We start from the raw sequence: 21,446 nt of genomic DNA on the forward strand, positions 1-21,446 counted from the left end.
CCTTTCTCAGTCTGGAACTTCATGACTCTCCGTGTGATTTTTGTTGCTGTCATTGTTCAGGGACTGTCACTGCACTGGATGACATAACCCTGAGGGCAGGGGCTGTTTGCTTTTGTTCTCTGCAGTGTCCCCGGTTCCTGCTCAGTGGCACTCAATAAACGTGCTGATGAAAAGTGAATTTTGAATTGGAAATTCATAAAGGAACTGTGAATGCTCCCAGAATGGATTTGGGTCCACCTCCAAAAAAAGTAAGATGATCTTTCTGCATTTATGACAGCCCATGACCCACAAGCTTCCCACATACACCTAATAATCCAATGATACAAGGATCCTCAGGACAGCACAGTGGAAATCTTATCGCTGAATCGACAGGCTGGGGAGACAGACCACCAGGGTCGATCCTGGCCTTGATGTGTCCTTCCTGGGTGACCTCTGCCTCTTTGCTTCCAGTTTCCTCATTTGTAAAATAGTGAAAATCATAGTGCCCTCAGCATAGAACGATGAATACTAAATAGGTAAAGCCCTCAGCATATAATAAGATTGATCAAATGGCAGCTTAAAGAAAAAGAGTTAACTGAGCCAGAGGGACAGTCTTTCTTTTTTTGAGTCGGAGTTTCGCTCTTGTGACCCAGGCTGGAGTGCAGTGGCGCTATCTCGGCTCACCGCAACCTCCACCTCCTGGGTTCAGGCAATTCTCCTGCCTCAGCCTCCCAAGTAGCTGGGATTACAGGCATGCGCCACCATGCCCAGCTAATTTTGTATTTTTAGTAGAGATGGGGTTTCTCCATTTTGGTCAGGCTGGTCTCTAGCTCTTGACCTCATGTGATCTGCCTGCCTTGGCCTCACAAAGTGCAGGAATTACAGGCCTAAGCCACCGCGCCCGGCTGGCACAGTCTATTCTTGCTACTCTCTTTCTTAGAAAGCACTGGATTTAGAAACAAGGGAAACCTTGCCGCAGGGCTGCCTCCCATTCCTCTCCCTGCTCCGTCTTGGTTGGGGTGCTCATGGGAGCGGCTAAGAAGCAAAAACGGAGAGGCAGAGGATTCCTCCTTAGAGTTGGAGAGGGCCTTCCCCGTGCACCGCGTCTCTGTCTCCTCCACCTGGCACCTTCCTGCACTGGAGACCCAGGGCCGAGGGGCCTCACCTGCTGTCCTTGAAGAGAGGACGGTGGTTAGAGCTGTGATTTCTTTCTGGTAGTTTCACACACTCACATTCCTGCCTGACTCTCACATCAGAGAATTATAGTCGAATTAGTTTACCCTGGCTTAAGATGGGGTTGTGACGTTTACAGTATGCTTGGTACAGAATTTAGTGCCCAATAAAATATCAGTTGTTAGTTCCCTATCAGAAAATAGTGGATGGTTCCGAAAGCACGAGCCTATCCTGCCCTCCTAACTTAGATGACATTTGCTAAGCACCTATCACAACATCTGACACTTAAAGGCTTTCAAGAAATGAGCAGAGGAGGAATGAAAAAGTATATGGAAGGGGGGCTAAAGGCTTGTTTTCCTCTTCCAGGGCCAATGGGCTTTGGTAGGCTTGGCTGCCCTCAGATCTGCACAGTTGTCACTAGAGGGCAGGAGCAGTTAAGCCAACAATATCAAGGACCAGCCAGATCCAGAATTACTGGGTTGGAAAGAGAGGATGGTGGAAAGCGTTAAAAAAAAAAACAACCCCAGGTATTCTGTATCTTTTGGGGGCCATATGGAAGGGAATGTGTAGACAGAATTGAAGTCAGACTTACAGAAGGACTTCTAGGACACAGTTTGCTAACTAGGGCTTTTAGACAGGTAACTTTTTTTTTTTGCCTCTTAGCTTTATCTGCCCAAACAGAATAGACGAGAAAGAGGGCTCATCCGTCCACAGCCTGTGTGACCTGTGACCGCACCAGGTCCTCCTAAAGTAACCCTCCTGCAGCCTACTTTAAATGACTCCACTCTGCAGATGCAGTCCTAAAATAACTTTATTGGTCAGGTTAGCCACCACTCATGCTTTTCCTGTGATAAGGACCCTTTACAGAGGCATGACGGTGCTCACATGCAGGTGCTTTCTGAAGAGCCCGGGGGCGGGCAGCCTTGCCCTCGCATCAGAGCTCCTTTGTTGAAATGAGCTGGTTTGGCTTTTGTGGATTCCAGGTCTAGAGCCAAGAACCTAGTCCAAGGATTCCCTCTTCCCTTCCCAGGGGACGTGCTTCAAAGCATAGAGTATCAGGGATGTGATGGCATCTGGGCAGAGCCCAGACTGGGGCTAACTCTCCTCCACCAGTCCTTGCCCCTGACTGCCCAGATGGCTTCATCCCAACAGTGCCCCAAAGAGCAGGTGGGCTAAGCCCCAGGCACCATTGCCTTTCGAGATGGGAAGAATTAAATGCTCCCCAGCCAAACTATAAAGCAAAAGCCTCCTTCGCTAATGAGGATATAGCTCAGACACGTGGAGAGTAGAGGGTGTCATGCCCAGCACAGGTGACATTTGGCTGCCTGACCTGGGCTTCATGGACCCCAGCCAGAGCTGTACTTTTCAACTACGGCCTTAAGACAAACCAGATAATATACATTAACCACATCCTCCTTCTTTGGGTTAGCAAGTCCAGGGCTGGCTGGAGTCTCTTTCTACCATCAGGATGTAGAACCTTCCTGCTTGGATAAAAGGAGAGGACGAACTATGTTTCTCATGCTTTAAAAACCATGTGCCCTCTACCTTTGTGGATGAAGACCCAGGTAGGGTGCTGTTTGGAATGTGGAAAGCGCTGGGTAAGAATGGAAGTACTGGGGCTGCTCCCTCAGCTCAGCCAATTTGAGGCGTGCTTGCCCATTGCAGATGCCGACGATAAACAAAGTCTGGCCTTTCCTCTTCTGAAGTCTTATCCACCTTCAAAGAGCCATCCAGCTGCTAAAATATAGCCCTATACATTGATCTAAGCCTGAGGTTGGCTGTCTCTTCCCACATCAGGCCATGAATATTATCATGCTGGTGACCTCCAATCTGGCGGTTTCCCGGGGTGAGATTAGGGAGGTACAGAAGTGACTCCTAGTGTCCTTTCACCCTCAGACAAAAGTGTGGGTTGTCTCCACAGGTTGCTGGGCAGATGCCCACATGCCTTGGGGTCTCCTGGCTCTGCTTCAGGCATAGAAGGGGCATCTGTGGAGGAAAGTGGAGTGGGTGACGTGGATTTCAGAAGAGGCAGCTGGGCAAGAGGTATATTTTGAGAAACAACGAATGGGAGCCCAGAGTAACTGGACGACCAGTCAAGTGCTGCTCACAGACAGCCAGAGACTCTTAGAAAAGTATGGTTATAAGACTATTGCCCAGGCAACTTTTAAAGTTCCATGACTTCAGATCATTGGGAAGAACTTAAGAGCAGTGAGATTTATTGGATTGGAACATCCAGGGATCTTTCCATCTACCACCACTTCTGTCTCTGGAAAAGAGTGGGCTTCTGCCTATGTCCTCAGCAGAAGGCTGCCTGTCCCTGATCCCCCCCAACCCCGCCTACAGGGAAGAAGACTACAGAGGGAGCCCGTGGACTTCTGTCACATGGTCCATCCTGGACCTTCCAGCAAAAGCCAAACCAAACCATCAAGCCAAATGCCACGGGGGCTCTCCGCCCGGTGCCCGGTGCCAGGGCTGCTCAGATCTCGATGAGGCTGGCCAGGCGCAGGCAGAGGGGCGCGTCGGCAGGCATGGCGCTGCGCTTGATCTCGTTCCCGTCCAGGCGCAGCACCTGCAGCTTGGAGAAGTTCACGACGTCCACCACGGTGCAGAAGCTGCTGATGGAGAACTCTGTGGGGACAAGAGGAGCGCGGGTGGGGGCGAGAAGCCCATGTGAGGAGCCTGAGGACACACTGAAGTTAGTCTCCGTGAAGCAGCTTAGATAAAGGGGTGGAACTTGGTGGGGGTGGGCCCGTGTTTTCCAGGATGAAGTCATACCTACTGGCGCCACTAGGGGCAGAACTAGGGACAGGGTGAGGACTGTGCCTGCACCTGCAATTCACCTCCTAGCCACCAACCTGAACTTGACTCTGCAGGCCCAGGAACATCTTTTATTTTTTTTTTTTTGGCGGGGGCTCGTGGGGGTGCGGCAGTGGGAAGCAGTGGGAAGCAGAGGGTAGCCAAGGACCAACCATAGGCACCTTGAAGTACTTGACTGCTTTTGGAGAGGGAGGGCTTTGCTGAATTGCTGTGAGAGAGAAGACTGCGGAAATGGAAGGACTTAAGTATCTCCTGCTACTTTGCAGATAGAGAAAGTGGCAGGAAATTAAAGAGAGAAAGCCTGGGCCGAGAGACAAGTGTCTTTGTGTGCCAGGACTTTGAGGGGGTCACACGTCTCCATTCTAAACCCTGCCAGAGCAGTGAGCAAGCCTCTGAGTTTAAAGGAGCCTGGGGACCCATAGAGCGCTGGGGCTGCCATGAACCTCAAAAGTCAAATAAGTAATTTCCCTGCCTCCTGCATTTAATGATTACAATCTACTCCTTTTTTTTAAACCTCAGAAGAAAGTCTCCTAAGATTTTCCCCTAAACCACAGAATTCTAATAGAGACAATAGTTCTGTTCGGTTGGTTTTAGCATAAATCTTATTTGCCATTAACCCTGTTCTCCCTCTGGTTGTCCTCTTGACAAATCAACCACTCTGCCTCCAGTCTACTGCATCAGTAACTTGAAAGGAAAAGCCAAGAACTCAGCTAAACTCCAGCAGAGACAGCAAAAATCACCACTGAAAGCTACAGAAGCCTCGCAGGGCTGTCTTTACCATGGTGAGTGAGGCTTTCAGGAACCTTGCTCCTCCTGTCGTTCTCTGCAAAGGGGGTTTGAATGAAGTCACCACTGGGTCTTGAGGGGAGGATTGTGCATGGACACATCCCTAGCAGCTGTAACACTTAGGTAGATCCAGAGCCAGGGCTTGCTGCTGTTGTACCAGAGGCCTCCCTCAACTTGCAGCCATGGTCAAGAGCAGTGCGTCAGTCTGGGGCCAGGCAGGAGAAGCAGGAGCCGGGCTTTTCCAACTCTATTCTTAGGGGTGACCGTGAGGGCTCCCTTGAGGGAGGTTATGGGTATGAAGAAGACAGTTCCAAGAAAGACAATATAAAAAGCTTAAAGAGGCTGATGAAAAGAAGTGTTTTTAAATTAGTATTTCCAGTGGGTTCCTTTCTTTCTTTCTTTTTTGTTTTTTGAGACGGAGTTTCGCCCTTGTTACCCAGGCTGGAGTGCAATGGCGCGATCTCGGCTCACCGCAACCTCCGCCTCCTGGGTTCAGGCAATTCTCCTGCCTCAGCCTCCCGAGTAGCTGGGATTACAGGCACGCGCCACCATGCCCAGCTAATTTTTTGTATTTTTAGTAGAGACAGGGTTTCACCATGCTGACCAGGATGGTCTCGATCTCTTGACCTCGTGATTCACCCGCCTCGGCCTCCCAAAGTGCTGGGATTACAGGCTTGAGCCACCGCACCCGGCCTCCAGTGGGTTTCAGTCTCCAGAACTGACCGAGACGAGAGGAGGTGAGGTTGCAGCAATTTAACCTGCAGACACAAGACAGAAAACCCAGGCCTAAAGAAGAGTAGACAAGGAGAGCCGGAGAAATTGGGAAACATGCGTCTTTGGAAAACGCTCCCCGTGGGGTAGAATTTCTGGAATGCTTTTGGATGTTTCCTTTCTGGTCCCCAGGACTAGATGAAGTGGCCTCTGAGTGGGCAGGCTGGGGGTAGAACCTAGACTGGGGCTGGGTCTGTTAACTGTGTACAAGCAGAGCAGTGGGGCAGGGAGAAGCAGGAAAGTGGCTCAGCTTCACTATACTTCCAGCCCTATTTAAGACGGAGATACAGGCTCCGTGATAGATTCTTTCCCAGCCTGGAGCCCTCAGACTGTCTGCTAAAATTCTGGATCCCAGCTGTGGGTAGGTAAAAATGGGACATACTTGTGGGGAGCTAGCCACACAGTGTGTAAGGATTCTAGCCACACAATGGGTACTGAGCTCCCCCATCTGTCATCCCCAAGCCCATGAATAGGACAGGCTTCTTCGTGGAGGCGCTGGAGGACATTTTTCTAGCCCAAATTAAATACTGACATAAGTCTTTCCAAATTCCTACTGGTGTACCCGCCCTGCTCCACTGGATTTCAAAGCTTCCAAATCACATTCCGAGCTGTGTGCTTGCCAGGCTGGAAAAACTGAGGGAGATACTGAAGGAAGAGGGAAGGGGCGGGGTAAGGACCACGTCTGATTCCCCTGTGCACCCCTGAGCCCCTGTTCTTCTTATAACTCCTCTCTCCGAAGGTTGTTTCAATCCCAGCTCCACCCCTGCCATCCCCAAGTCTCTGACTGGTTTGCAGGGGGATGTCCCTCATGTTTGCTGCAGGAGATGGGGCTGAGCTTAGGGAGCTGTTTTCCTGCTAGCGGTCTACATCAGAGAGATATTCCTCACCATTCTCAGTTGGAGGTGCCCGGCTCTAGGTTCTGTAGGTCAGGGTTCTAATCAACATAGTCTGGGGTACCTCGGGAGATGCCTTTACCTTTTCTGTGTCTCTCTTTCCCCCAAACAACAACGAAATCTGCCTGTCAACTTCAAAATGTCAATGAGAAGAAAGGCTGACAATAAATTCTGCACCAGGCCGTGGACAAAACACTTTAGGTATATTAATTGACAGGTTTAAGGAAAATAAAGTATTGGTGTTTTTTTGTTGAAAAAGAAGCCTGAGAGAAACTAAATGATACCTAGTCATGGGGCTTGGACTTAAACTGCACAAGAATTGATTTGAGGGTAGACACTGAAAATTTGGGAGTTGTTTGACTGAATGAAGAATCTTTTTGCAGGACCTTGGGAAACTGCACTAATTTTATTTTCTGACAAGTGTCTGGAAGAGGTGGTCCACCTCCCATGTGAGTGGCAGATGTGGTTCTGCATCAGGGCAGGACGGTGATGTGCTGAAGCCTTTCCCACCCTAACTTTCTGACTGTAAGAGTAGGTGCTAATAGATTCTTTCCTATGACAGCCGCTCTTTGCTGTCACATTTTCAGGGTCAAACTTGGAAGAAGCACAGCAAACGGTGTGACATTTCCGATGTGACTGCTCCCGGATTCGGCGTGCTTGGCAGATAAGTAGTGGTAACGGCTGGTGGGATGATAGCCACAAGGAAATGTCAACTGTCTGCAGCATGCAACATCTTCAAGCTGTCTTAAAAGACCCCCCAACCCCCACCTTGGGAATAAGAAGACCCCAGAGAAAGAGAGGTTTTAATAAAAAAGAGTTTAGGTTGTACATGATGGTGCCAGGCACTTCAAACTAAACGACCAGACAGTTGCCTCTTTGCCTTGCCCATCTGACTGTCAATTCCCAAACTGCCCTCTGGGGCTGGTGCCTCTCTCACTCAGAGGGCTGTCCAGCTTGTTAACATCTTGCTCAATGACTGATCTGTTCCCCGAGCACAGGGAGAGAAAGGAATGAGAGGGAGAGGATGACGACTCAGTCCCTCTCAGCGCTTTGATGGTACTGTTCCATCTCAGCAGGCTCCACTTCAAAGCCCTTTGCCAGTGGTTGCTAAAGTTCTCCCTTCTCCAGATGGAAGAGGACTTTGCTGACAGAGGAAGGGAGGTTAAGTGCTGGCTCAGTACCTTCCAGCTGGGATTAAGACATCAGAGGCCCTGGGGTAATGTAAGCATGTTCTGAACACAAGATCCTAAGACAAAAGGGAGCTGAAAAGCAGCTAGGTAATTCCATCTGAAATGAATGTTTCCTAGAGTCAGGAAGGCAGCCCTTTTTGTTCCTTCCGGCATCGCAGGGAAGTGCCTATGAAACAGGAAGCCCTGTGTCCTAGGCTTGGTGGTGGTCAGGCTCATGTTACCCTGGGAATGATCTCAGCCCTGCCCCAGGGGCTCCTTGTACTCCAGGAAGAACTGAACTGACCAGAACAAGTGCCACGTTCAGCTCTGAGAGGCTGCACATTTGTGCCCACCAACCGTTATGTTTAAAAAACAAATAAACACCAAAACACAAGACAGGGCTGCGAACGCAGGAGCAGATCAAGTGGAAACAGAGGGCTCATCCTCTTCTGGGATGATGAGTAAGTACGGGGAGCACGGTTTCTTAGCAATCTGCCATTCTCCCAAGACAGACTTTAGAAGTTAAACTTAAATCTCCCTCCCTATGAGTGATGCCTTCCTAAACTTCTCTGAACTCATCTCTTACTGCTCCTCAACACATGATCCCTTCCTCTCAGACACACGCATCTCCCAGCTGTCCCCTACATTTATAGGTTAACTGTGACAATGACTGGCTCCTTTGTGGCAAGTCTCTGCCCCAGAATGGCTTTATCCTGCATCCCTCCAACCCACGCCCGCTTATCTCTCAAGACCTGGAATGAAACTTACCTCTCCTGGAAAGTCTTCTTCTGCACCAACCCACTCCCTACTGAATTGTCTCAGCACTGCTATTTAGTGTAAGTGTATTCTCTTTTGCACAGGGGTATGGCTTAGTTTCAGGTTGCTTTATTTGTGCTGTCTGGTTCCCCTACTTCTATTTCTTTTATATTGCCACTAGCACTCAGAATCGTGTCTTTCAAGTGAAATAGACAGCCAGTCCCCTCCTCCCTTTGCCAAGGTCTCACCATTGATCCTATTGCCTTGGAGGTAGAGGTTCTCCAGGTTGGTGCTGACAGGGGGAATCTTCTGCAGCTGGTTGTAGGAGAGGTCTAGCTCAAGGAGGCTGCTGGAATTGAAGGTGTTGGAGGCCAGGCCATTGTTGGTTAGACTGTTATGCGACAGCCGCACATACAGCAGCTTGGGCGCCCCCCGGAAGTAGCTATCGGGGACGGTATAGACATTGTTGTGCTCCATGTACAGCTGCTCAAGAGCTGAGGGCAGTCCATCGGGCACCCTCCGAAGGTGGTTATAACTCAGGTCCAGCAAGATCAGTGACCGGAGGCCCCTCATGGAACTGCCCACTTCCTGGATCTCATTGTGTTGGAGGTACAAGGCCGTGAGGTTCTCCAGCCCCTCCAGAGCATTGTTGGGGACCCGTGAGATCTGGTTGTGGTCCAGATGGAGCTCTCTCAGGGATCGAGGCAGGGGACCGGGCATCCGGGTCAGGTTGTTGTGGTCCAGGTACAGCCTCTCCAGGTGCTTCAGCTTGGAGAAGATCTTCCTGCCCACCTTATCACTGGTGATCTGGTTGCCATGGAGAGCAATCCAGAGCAGCCCTGTGGCATTGTCAAAGACACCTTCCTGGATGGAGGAGATCTGGTTGTTCTGGAAGTACACGTACTTCATGCGGGAGGGAACGAAGGGCAGGTACTTGAGGTTGCGGTTGTCACAGTACATGGCCGTGGGAAAGTTGGGTGGGCAGTCGCACTCCTGGGGGCAGTCACGGGGGTCTGGAGGGGATGGAGATCCGTAGGCATAGGCTGGCCCTTCATCCACCCCATAGGGGTAAGGATCGTAAGGCTCATACGGGTAAGGCTCATAGGGATCGTAGTAGGTGGACTGCTGGCTGCGGAGGTACTGGAACCACCAGTGAGGGTCGTCATCATATTGGGCCTGGGAGAGGCAGAAGAACCCTGCCAGCAGCAGGAGGAAGGTCCACTGCATTTTGTCTCTGCAAGAAGCAGGAGAGAACAGAGCAAGCCATCATGAGTGAGAGTCTCCGGGCAGTGAGGCAGAGTAGGCAAGTCGTAGGCTTTGAGCTATGCAGAGCTGACTTCAGTGTCAAACATCTGAGAGCAGGAGCCTTGCTCCCACTTCTTCGATGTCTCCTCCCAGTCTGGTTCTGTACTTGGTCTAGCTGGGCAATAGCTATTTGGGTTGAGCTAAGTTCATTTTACCCTGGTCGGAGAGTCGCAGAAAGAGAGTCTTTGAATGGGGAGAAGTGCATTTTTGGAGGGGCAAGTCTCTAGGAGCCTCTAGCACCCTGAAAGTCCTGTGGGGAAGCTGAAAAGCCCACAGCAGTCCCCATGTTTGTGGTGTGGTGGTGGGGACAGTAGTGGGATGCTCATAGCCCTGAACCCAAATCCAGTTTGGATGTTCCAGGGAAATAGTATTTTCCTAAGAGTCCAAGGAAAAAGCCCCCTGGTTCTTCCCATGTCTGTGGGAGACCTCCAGAAGCAGCTTGAAACACCAAAGGGAAAGAGCTGAACTACTTCTGGAAAATGTTCTGGTCTCTTGGGCAGGCTGGGAGTTTCTGGTCTTGGGTATTTGCGGAGGAATGTGGTCCCCCTGCAGCCACCACAAGGCTCGGGTTGCCCTCCAAAGTGCCATCATCTGTAACAGTCTGCTGAGTGAGGAAACTCACTGGTTAGTAGTTTGTGGCTACGCATGCAACTTGGCCGGGACAGGGCCTTCATGCAGCAGTTACAAATCCCTTCCAGACTGGAGACCCTGGTGCTAGTGTGGCACTTGTCTTCCACAGCAGGTACTTAGTGTGTGGAGTCTGCGTTACTCTGTTTCTCTCTTCCATGGTGCCGAGTGAGGTGTTAGCCCTCCTCGTGCTCCACCATGGGCATCATGCAAGAGCCACATGGCGCCAAGAGAATGAATGAGGGACACCAAAAGAAGGACTAGAAATTGGAAACTCTTGTGTATGCTCAAGGGAAAGCGGCTTGACGTGGGATCCTGACGTTCTCCTCTCCTATCCCTCCTACCCCTGCTCCCAGCAATGACACCCAGATGACTGAGCTCTGTGTCTAGGTCCCCACATTGCTGGTGGCCTGGTGCTTTTGAGCCTGTTATGCTAATGAGACAGGAACAGGGCAGGCTGAGGAGGAAATATGGGGTCTGATGTCATCTGAGAGGGAAGCTGAAGATATGGAAGGCGAGAGACTGGGGTGGCCTGGGTACCCTACCCTGGATACCTATAGCCAATGCGTGACATACTCCTGTGGGCAGTGGGCATCTTCCTGAGTGTCACCCTTGGACAGAGAAACCTTAGAAGCTTTCGTGGCCATATAGTCCTCACATTGCTGTTGGGCCTACTGGAGTTGGCAACTGTAAACAGGAGACAGGAAGGAGTATGAAAGTCAATATTGTCAGATCCAGTGAACTGATGGGAAGGACCCCAATGTGACACTCAACAGAGTCACCTCCTGGCCACTGTCCATCCCAGACCTCTCTGTCCCCTCAAAACAGTTTCCTTGGGCCCACTTCATCCTATCAGTTCCTAGGCTGCAGAGGAGCAGGCACCCTGGCTCATCCACAGGCAGCCTCCGGCCTCAGACAAAGAGCCACAGTGTTTTGGAGAAGCAGACCCAACTGCCCACTGCCTGGGCACGCTGGCTGGTCCCTGGCTCTGGCCAGGAGAGAAGACGAATGGAGCGGCCCGCTGCCAACAGAGCATTTTTCCATGCACAGCCCTGGGCTGCTGCAGGACCAAGGTGGCTGTCTGGAGGGCTGGCACAGTGAGCTTCTGTCTCCATTTTTCCTTCTTTCAGACTGGGCACCTTGGCAAGCAAGAGCCACCTTCCCCTTCAGACTCAGCTTTCTAGGGGCTGTGCACCCTGCCCACTTCAGCCTCTTCTGAGAGCCATGGCTGCTGGAAGGGTTTGATGGGGAGCTTGTGCCTCTCCTTACCCCACCACATCTCTTAGCAATGTCACTTCAGGGTTGCATACTCTTAAATTGTTTCCCATAATGCTAGAGACCCTCCTGTGCTCAGAGTTTCTGTAAGGTCGAACGTTTCCAGGACTGCCACTCTATGAGTTGGGGGAAGTTCACTCAGGAGCTACTGCTGTCCTTTCATTTCTCCACTCTAGAGAAAGCTCTCCCTCCTCTCGGTGGAGAAGGTGAAACCAGAGGTCATCCCCCTACCTGGATTGTACTCCCACTTCAATCCACAGCTCCCTGGACATGGCCAGTTCTCTACACTTGTTTTTATTCTCTCCCTTCCACTCCAGACACACACACACACACACACACACACACACACACACACACACCCCCCCAAACATCTCCCCTCTCCCATAATAGCATTTATATACCAAACCCTTCTATAGGATTGCAGGGACATCCAGGACTTGGAAAAGCCTTCAAAACGCCCACATTCCCAGCGTGGTCGGATTTATGAGCAGCAGGGAAGAGGCTTCCCTACTTTTTCATGCCTGAGAATTGGAGGTCCCCTCAGCACCCATAAAGGAACTGTAAGAGAAAGGTAAAGCGCTGGGTCCCCTCCCTTCCACACCCTCTTTGCCGCTCTCCAGCATCTCTGGGGTCATGGCCCAGAGGTGGAGAAGGAGGAATGAATCCTCCCTGCCTACCCCTCCTCTCCCTTCTCCCTTACCACTTTGCCTTTACTTCTTTTAAGAAATCGCAAGGGACAAACCCGAAGTAAAATGACTATACTTACCTTGAGTTGAACCTTTCAGAGAGTGGCCACGTCCCTCTGTCTGGCCTCCTTGGGTTGGAGAATGTGTGAGAGAGAGGAAGAGAGAGAGGAGTGAGAGAGTCTACTGAGAGTGTGCGGGTTTGTGCCAGACCAGGGTCCCGCCCCAAATTCCTAATCAAATATTGTGAAGAGGGGCTGAAGAGCCTGGATCCTGGCTTTTTCGGCTCTGCTGCAGGGGCGGAGCTCACATCAACCACGCAAATCCTTCTGTCCGCCTGACGCTGTAAAAACTACCTTTTTTCCACTCACTTATCTTCCCTGAAGCATTGGCAGCCCTGGGTCTCTTTCTGCTGAATGAGTTAGTGGCGCCCTAGAAGTTATTTGTATAGTCTCTTGTGAAGAGCCTGGATTTCTCATTAAAGCCACAAAGGCAGATGCAGGGATGGGGAGGGCCAGGGTTTGGTAAGAGGCATCTTAACTCTTTAAGCAACCCACATGTCTCCCCCAGAGAGCCAGAGCTCACCATTCTCAGCTCCCCCTATAGTCAGGTCATCAGGCTAGTGGATAAGGGAGTATGCATGACAAGGGACAGCCGGCTCTGGTTCTAGTCTGCCCCTAAGCAGTGTAGACATTTTCTGGGCTACAAGTCCTGTCCACCTCCACCACTAGAACTAAAGGAAAGGCAGAGACTCCAACGTTTGTTGATCACTGCTTCTGTGCTAGCATCATTCACTCCACTTAATAATGCTCACCACAGCTTCAGACTTAATAACACCTTGCTGGTTTGTAGCAAGGACCGTATCAGGTGACGTGCGTAAGGCTCCTGACCTGGCACATAGCTGAGACTCGCCATTGATTGGGATCAGCACTGTCCTACCCATTTTATAGCCATGGCATTCCTGAGCCAGGGGAGGACAAGGTCAGAAAATGGGGCAGGAGCTATACACCATGAAGGGACTTTTGGGCAATGGAAATGATTTGACTTTTTTTGTTGTTGCTTGTTTTTTGAGATGGAGTCTTGTTTTGTCACCCAGGCTGGAGTGCAGTGATGAGATCTTGGCTCACTGTAACCTCTGCATCCTGGGTTCAAGCAATTCTCCTGTTTCAGCCTCCATAGTAGCTGGAACTACAGGCGCTTGCCGCCACGCCTGGCTAATTTTTTGTATTATTGGTAGAGACAGGGTTTCACCATGTTGGTCAGACTGCTCTCGAACTCCTGACTTCAGGTGATCCACCCACCTTGGCCTCGCAAAGTGCTGGGATTACAGGTGTGAGCCACTGCGTCCAGCCTAGTCTTAATGTTTAAGAAACAACATGTTTTTGCAACAAGATCATCTTGATGCCAAGAGCAAAACAAAAACAAAAAAGCCACATTTCAAGCAGGAAAAGCCATGGGATCTGATTTGCATGGGATCTAATTTACATTTTAAAAGCATGTAGGAGGGGCTGCTGTGTGGAGACGGGGAGGCCAGGGTGGAAGCAGGGAGGTTCCAGCCCAGCCTTGAGTAGAGGTGATGGCAGCTTGGACTGGTGCAGTGGAAGAGCGAATCTTATATTTTAGACAGGGAAGTGACAAGTCTTGCGGAGTTAGGAAAAGATAAGGATGAGTCCCGTGATTTTAGTTTGAGCAACTGGGTGGGTGGTGGTGACATTTCCCAATATGGGAAAGGTGGCGTGTGACCGAGTTGGGTAGAAACCAGTTATGGTTTGGATATGCTAAGTGAGAGCTGCCTATTAGCCATTCCAGCGGAGATGCATGCAGACAGTTGGACAAATGAATCTGAATTTGGAGTTTAGGGGCTAGAAGAAAACATTTGAGGGCCATCTAATGTGGATCACACAGAATCTTGGTAACTTAGATAAACTCACGTTTCCTAAAAGTTCTCTCTGCAAGTATGTTAACTGGCTTACGTCAACATCAAAGAAACACCTTTATCTTAAAAAAATACAAAGTGAGAAATGCTGAGATGACTTGGATTTGAAGACTTTAGAAGTATCGAGGCAGATGGCCCTTTTGGTTTATTCAATAGGTTTGAGCTGTTGACTTAGTGTGTGGGCTGTCAGAAAGGCCCTGCCCGGGACCACTCTTCTCAGAATTAAGGAAGAGATTTAAAAAAAATGAAACCTAATGAATGAGCCGTTTCTGATCATCTACTATAGAGAAGTGATTTACTTATGTTATCTCATTTAATGATCACAGTGAATATTTTGCATTGGAATTAGTTTTCTTTTTTTTTTTTCTTGAGACGGAGTTTTGCTTTTGTTACCAAGGCTGGAGTGCAATGGTGCGATCTCGGCTCACCGCAACCTCTGCCTCCTGGGTTCAGGCAATTCTCTTGCCTCAGCCTCCTGAGTAGCTGGGATTACAGGCACACGCCATCAGGCCCAGCTAATTTTTTGTATTTTTAGTAGAGACGGGGTTTCACCATGTTGACCAGGATGGTCTCGATCTCTTAACCTTGTGATCCACCCGCCTCGGCCTCCCAAAGTGCTGGGATTACAGGCGTGAGCCACCGCGCCGAGCCAGAATTTGTTTTTTTTTTTTTTTCAAAGCTACTTTTAATACTTTGGGGTGAGCCCCACAGGAATAAAAAAAGGTTACCGAGGTTACCGAGAAGGGGTAACCTCCCTGCCACCCAGCCCCGGGAGTGGCCAGGGGAAAGGAGGCTACCTGAGAGGAAGGAAGCACAAAAGGGATTTGCCGTGGACTCAGGCCAAGAGGAAGCCATGGGTGCTGGGAGCTGTGGGCACTGCAGGAGGAAACGCAAGCGTGGTGGGGCTGGCTCCAGGCGCACAGGCAAAGGGCAGGAGGGTTGGCCATGAAGCCACAAAGCTGCTTGTTCCTCCTTCTTCTCGTTGCCTTCTTCTGCTTCTGCTGCTTGCTCTCTGAGTCTCTCTGCTTGCGGCAGCAGCAGAAAGCCCATCACCTTGGCGTGTCCCCCTAGCTGAGTCGCTCTGCTTTTTCATGTTCTTCTGGCCAGTAAGCTCACTCTGGTTACCATGGGTCATGGTGAGGGCTGTGGCTCCGACCTGCTTCTGCTATATCACCTCATTCTGTCAGGATTAAATTATTTTTTAAAAATTTTGACCCTGCGTTCAGCCAAGGAATTACGGTTGTAGTGATATAAAGGGACTAGCTGGTAAGTGGTAAAACAAGGATTTGAACCTTAGTCTACATGACTTGAAAGCCTGCATGCTTTCCTCTAACTCTAGCACAGAGGATTGGCAGAGTGGAGGGGCGATGACTACGCCGCCGTCAGGGCTGGCCTCCACTAGGTGAAGCTCAGTTAATTACGGTTGCCCAATCTGCTTGAATCTGGGGGCAGGGGAGTGTAAAGGTGAGGGGGGCAGGGGTACAGGGGTTCTCTTCCTCAGCCCACACATATTTCATTTCCATTTAATAAATTTGAGCATCTGCTGTCTGTCAGGCATGATCCTAAGTGTTGGGGACAGAAAGGCCTCTGTATAATGCCTGCTCATAATAAAGCAGATCTGAATGCAGCAAACTCTGACCTCATGAGTGAAGCAGAATGGCCTGACTGTGAACATGCTTATGAATGATGCACAGATAATTTTCTAGTCATTTTTGAGTCCAGAAAGCAGTCACTTGTCAATGGAGGACACTGATCTTGCCAACTGAGCCTGGGAAACATTTTTAAATGAGCCTAGATAACCTGGACAGATTTGCCATTGGGTACAGATGTTTATTTTTTAAAATTTCAGCTTGCTGACTAATTCTGCATTTACTAACAAAGAAAGTGAGTGGATTCAGGGGACCAGATAGTGCTGGATTCTTCCCAGCCAGGCCCTACCAAAGAGGCAGTATCTCTATGGGGTTTGTTGGCCATTTCTAAAGCGGTGGGCTGTGCCCCAGGTCTTTAGCTGTCCATCCTGTTTCAAGGCTGGCCTGGGATGAAGGAAGGATGGAAGGGATGATTGGGACCAGGTCAGGAGGCAGAGTTCCAGGGAACCACCCACTGTTCAAAAGTTCCTTTTTCTAACCTTTAATGGCGGCTTTTACCTCCATTTTGACCACTGCTGCTTTGTTTGCCTGGTTCCTGGATCTAGGCCCTCAGAGCTTGTCTTCAACATGGGAAGCCAAGAATGAGATACTGATGTCCACCAGATTGCTCGCCAAGGGGTCCACATGTAAAGGAGGTCCATTTGGGACACCAGTACCTTCCAGGGGATGTCTAGCCAGCACTATGCCATCACTAGACTACAAATAAACTAAAGAGACAGGCAACGTCATGCATTTCCGTAGCCCCTGTCCTAGCTGGGCACACAGCGTGTAGCACTTAGTAGGCAATCAGTAAAGGGTTATGAGAGGAATTGGATTTTTGGCTGCCCACAGAGTCTGTTTGTCTGTCTTCAGTACTCAATGCTGGTTGGAAAAATCGCCATCAACCAGGCCAGGAAAACCTTTAGACTTTCCAGGGGTTCAGGCCACTGCTATTTCCTCCCTACCCAGAAAAATACAGGTTAAGCCACAATCACTAGGCAAAGCTCATCGCCTCTGACGCTTGATCCACCCTGTCTGGGAGAAACGAAGTCCCTTCTGACTCAAGTTCCCACCAGCAAAGAGACAGTGACATTCCTGTGGCCACCTCAATTCCTTCCTCCTCATCCCCCACAAGACTCAACAACCCTTGCTTTTCTGACCCAGCCCCTGATACTAGATAACTCAGGGAAGGTGGAGGGCAGGAGGGTAAGACTGAAAATCCACCCAACCAGATTTCTTGAATTGGATATACAGAGGTCAGCAGAAAAATGACCATGGCAATATTATTCAATCCAGACCTTGCTGTTGGCCCATCCTGAAAACTCTTGATGCCAGTGAGGGAGTTTTTCCTAGTCGGATGTTTTGATGAAAAGTCTTGGTTACATTGGTACCCAACAATGGTGTCCCAAAGCTTCCAAGAGAGATGTTTTTCCCTATTCCCTTGGCACCAAAGGGTCATTAGAAGTCTCCTCTTTCCAGAAGGATGAGAGCCATGAAGATGTTGGAGCTGGAGAAAGACTTGTTTTCTTTGAACTGCTACGGGAGAAAGACCTCAAATTCCAAGTTCTAGAAGATGCCTGAGGACTTTAAAATTTCCTTTTAGCAATAAGCTGTTTAAAAAGAAGGCAGAAAACAACCTCTCTCTTTTAGTGTAGCATCTCTTATGTTTACTGTGTGTTTATTGAATATTTGATATTGTTAACATGATGATGACATGATGAATTCCAGAAGACTACTTTCTAGAAGGTATGAGTGTATTTGGAAAGGTGGGTCATTCTGGGAGAGATACTTGAATAAGGAAGAAGGCAGAGGGGATAACCTAAAACCTAAATCCTGGAGGGTTTGGCCATTCAGTGACTCTGTACATGATGTTCACTTTTGTTCTGCAAATGAGCCAAGAATTAATGGTGTCCCTCAGACTTTGCAGAGGGCTGTTGGAAGAAACCCACATAAGACAGACCAGTTCCCAGGATGCTATTAAGGAAATTACATGACTGCAGGGTAGAGCAGGCCCAGATATTAACTCTAAACTACCAGACCTAGATATTAGCTCTAAAATAGTTTAGCTCTAAGTTAGCTAAAACACCAGCTGCCATTTCTGAGATTCTCACCACACCCCTGAGATAGGTATTATCATACCTTACTTTTACAGATGAGGAATAAAGTTCAGAAAAGCTAATTAATTTGTTCAAGATTGTATAGCAATTAAATAGCCGAGCTGGGATTCTAAACTTAAGTCTGGCTGTTCCCAGAGTTTGAGTTTCTAACCACTGTGCTATAGAGTTTCCAGTGTAGAGGAAAAAGCCTGGGCTTGGAATGTAGTTACATACTCAGATTCCAACCCTACCACTTACTATCTCTGTGACTTTGGGCAATTGCTTAAGCATCAGTGAGACTCAGTGTCCTCATTCATAAAATGGGGACAATAACTGTAACCTTTTAGCAGTTGGGAGGACAAAACGAGGTAAAGAAAAAAGGCTCCTAGTAGAGAGACTACCGTGTGATGGCCCTTCAGCAGCAGCCACTCTTGGTTATTTTCATAGATTGGAAGCTCGCTGGGAAAGAGACAATGTCATGGTGCCTTCATAAGTTAGCACAGTGCTGACCAAGTTCTGGCCTGTAGTAGGCCCATTCTAACCCTTAGTTGGATAAATGAAAGGTGAAGAAGTTAGATTTCACTAAAGTCTAGTAAATCTACTTTGGGTAACTTAAACCAGAGAGAAGCTAGCCACGGGTAGAGTAGGACTTTTGGGGACTGGAATCATCAAACCCCCAAGTAGAGGAAGAGAGAGGGCAGAGTTGGTGCAGAACTCTCTACAGCGATGGAAAAAGATCTTCAGGGGATAGATGGGAAAATATCTTCCTTACACAGGGTATATTAGTCCATTCTCATGCTCCTCTGAAGAAATACCCGAGACTGGGTAGTTTATAAAGAAAAGACTCACAGTTTAATTGACTCACAGTTCACATGGCTGGGAAGGCCTCAGGAAACTTATAATCATGGCAGAAGAGGGAGCAAACATGTCCTTCTTCACCTGGCAGCAGGAGAGAGAAGTCCTGTGCAAAGGGGGAAAAGCCTCTTATAAAACCATCAGATCTCATGTGAATTCACTCACTATCACAAGAACAGCATGAGAGGAACACCCCTGTGATTTAATCACCTCCCATTAAGGTCCGTCCCACGACACATGGGGATTATGGGAACTACAATTCAAAATAAGATTTGGGTGGGGACACAGAGCCAGACCATATCACAGTGGGTCATGGAAAAGATCAGCATTCAAGAGCTGACCCAGAGAGTCTTAGAAGTTTAAGAATTGCCGGGTGTGGTGGCTCACACCTGTAATCCCAGGATTTTGGGAGGCCAAGGCATGTGGATCACGAGGTCAAGAGATTGAGACCATCCTGGTCAACAAGGTGAAACCCCATCTCTACTAAAAATACAAAAATTAGCTTGGCATGGTGGCGCACGCCTGTAGTCGCAGTTACTCAGGAGGCTGAGGCAGGAGAATTGCTTGAACCCAGGAGGCGGAGGTTGCGGTGAGCCGAGATCGTGCCATTGCACTCCAGCCTGGGCAACAAGAGTGAAACGAAACTCCGTCTCAAAAAAAAAAAAAAAAAAAGAAGTTTAAGAATCAAGTGTGGAGTTGGGGGAAGAGTTTGCCAAGAATACCACTTAAGCAGTAGCATCAGTAAGAATTTCCTTGAGCTGAGGAGACAGGTTCATGCCTATCTGGGATGGGTGGGGACGTTTCTTCAAGGTGAGAAGCAGTGACATGTCCCATGTGCCCATCCAAAGGTCTGAAAACTTGGATTGTAGTTCCACTGCAGTTTAGTGAAGACCCAGAATCATACCCCGAGTAATGTGTGAGATTTCTTTAACTCTAGTTTCTTGCATTGCCCGCTTGCCTGTGTATAGTCCTTATGGCAAAGCAATAGTTAGACAATTTTTAAAAAGAAAGCCTCCTTCCCAGCACTTTGGGAGGCCAAGGAGGGTGGATCACGAGGTCAAGAGATCGAGACCATCCTGGTCAACATGGTGAAACCCCATCTCTACTAAAAATACAAAAAATTAGCTGGGCATGGTGGCGCGTGCCTGTAATCCCAGCTACTCAGGAGGCTGAGGCAGGAGAATTGACTGAACCCAGGAGGCGTAGGTTGCGGTGAGCCGAGATCGCGCCATTGCACTCCAGCCTAGGTAACAAGAGCGAAACTCCATCTCAAAAAAAAAAAAAAAAAAAAAAAAAAGAAAGCCTCTTAAAAAGAGGGATCTATTTAGGAAAGCCAATGTATGTATCATTGTTGTTTTGAAAAGGGAGTAGATTTTGAGTCAGACAGAATGGTTTTGAATCCTAGACATCTAGAACATTTCCTTAATTTTTTTGGTCCTCAGGTTCCTTATGTGTGGAGTAGAGATGACTAACACCTATCTCAGTGGGTGGTTTTGAAACAATTGTAAGTATCAGCATATATCTGGCATATGGTAGATGCTTAGAAAATGCTCGCCTTGGGTGTTTGTCCAGGGACTAATTGGTGGGTAGAAAGGACCCTATGTTCTAATCTATTGAAAAATCAAAGGGAATACTATTTTAGTAGAAATGTAGATGGTAGTAGCTTGGAAAAAAAAGGGATGACATACCTGACATTTGGGAGACAAAACAGAACTAGGAATTTAGCAGACCCTAAACCTCTAAGCTTCTGACAATACAGCCCTCCATTTAAGAGGGATGGTTCTCTCTCTCTCCCTCTTCCTCTTTCTCTCTCTCTCTCTCTCTCTCTCTGAGAAAGGGTCTCACTCTGTCTCCTAGGCTGGAGTGGAGTTGCGGGATCATGGCTCACTACAGCCTCAACCTCCAAGGCTCAGGTGATCCTCCCACCTCAGCCTCCCAAGTAGCTAGGACAACAGGCATGTACCACCACACCCAGCTAAATAAGGGAGGGATAGTTCTTAGCCCTGGCCACACATCAGAACCACCAGAGGAGCTCTGGAAAACACCCACACCCAGGCTCCCCTCCAGATCAGAATCTCTGCAGACGGTGCCTGGCATGCTTTTTATTGATTGATTGATGATTTTAGTGTGTAGCCTGGTTTGAGGATGCTATCCAGAGGTGAGGGACGAACACGATGATCTCTAAAATAATCTTTGAACATGTAGCTCAGAAAAGAGGGGTAGTTCAAACTTTTCTTTAAGAAATAACCAGAAAGGGAGAGAAGAACAATCATTTACCTCCAGGTGATTAAGGAGCATAATCTAAAACAGCCCACTCAAGACAAAATCTCACATTTGATGTTAGCAAATCATGCAAAATTTGCATTTTATTTTTACCAAATATTCACTTTTATTTCAATAGAATTCCCTGCCTCCCCAAAGCTCCTTGAGTAAAAATGGTGCTCTAGACCCACCACGCTTCTCTGGGGTTTTATGAACCCCTAGCACTCCCAACTTGAGTGGCACAGTTTTAGGCCATTCACCTTGGCTGGTTAGGTCTTCAGCCACCGGAGGGAGAGCTCAGAGAGCCTCCTGGCTGTGTCTTCGGAAAGCCCGTTGGCTGTAGGGTTCCCTGGGGCAGGCGCTGACATACCCATCTTTCTGTGTCTTTTGCTGCAGCTTCTTGGGGGGCACTGTTGCTTCTTCCACAACTTTCCT

General features: G+C 48.8%; 1 protein-coding gene across 1 annotated transcript; it reads right to left on the minus strand.

Annotated features, from left to right (window-relative positions):
* Positions 1–1,945: 1,945 nt before the first annotated feature.
* Positions 1,946–12,409, minus strand: FMOD (fibromodulin). Its single transcript, XM_008985445.4, has 3 exons — positions 12,318–12,409; positions 8,593–9,578; positions 1,946–3,780 (listed from the first exon to the last, which is right to left on the minus strand). The coding sequence occupies exons 2-3, from the start codon at positions 9,569–9,571 to the stop codon at positions 3,629–3,631; spliced, it is 1,131 nt and encodes a 376-aa protein (XP_008983693.1). The 5' UTR covers positions 9,572–9,578; positions 12,318–12,409; the 3' UTR covers positions 1,946–3,628.
* Positions 12,410–21,446: the final 9,037 nt, after the last annotated feature.

The sequence above is a fragment of the Callithrix jacchus genome, chromosome 19, assembly GCF_049354715.1.
Source record: "Callithrix jacchus isolate 240 chromosome 19, calJac240_pri, whole genome shotgun sequence".
In the NCBI taxonomy this organism is placed as follows: Eukaryota; Metazoa; Chordata; class Mammalia; order Primates; family Cebidae; genus Callithrix; species Callithrix jacchus.

Coding starts and splice junctions, on each gene's coding strand:
- FMOD (XM_008985445.4), bottom strand. CDS start 9,571: ATGCAGTGGACCTTCCTCCTGCTGCTGGCAGGGTTCTTCTGCCTCTCC. Junction 3,781..8,592: donor CCAAGGCAATAGGATCAATG/GTGAGACCTTGG, acceptor TTGTCCCCACAG/AGTTCTCCATCAGCAGCTTC.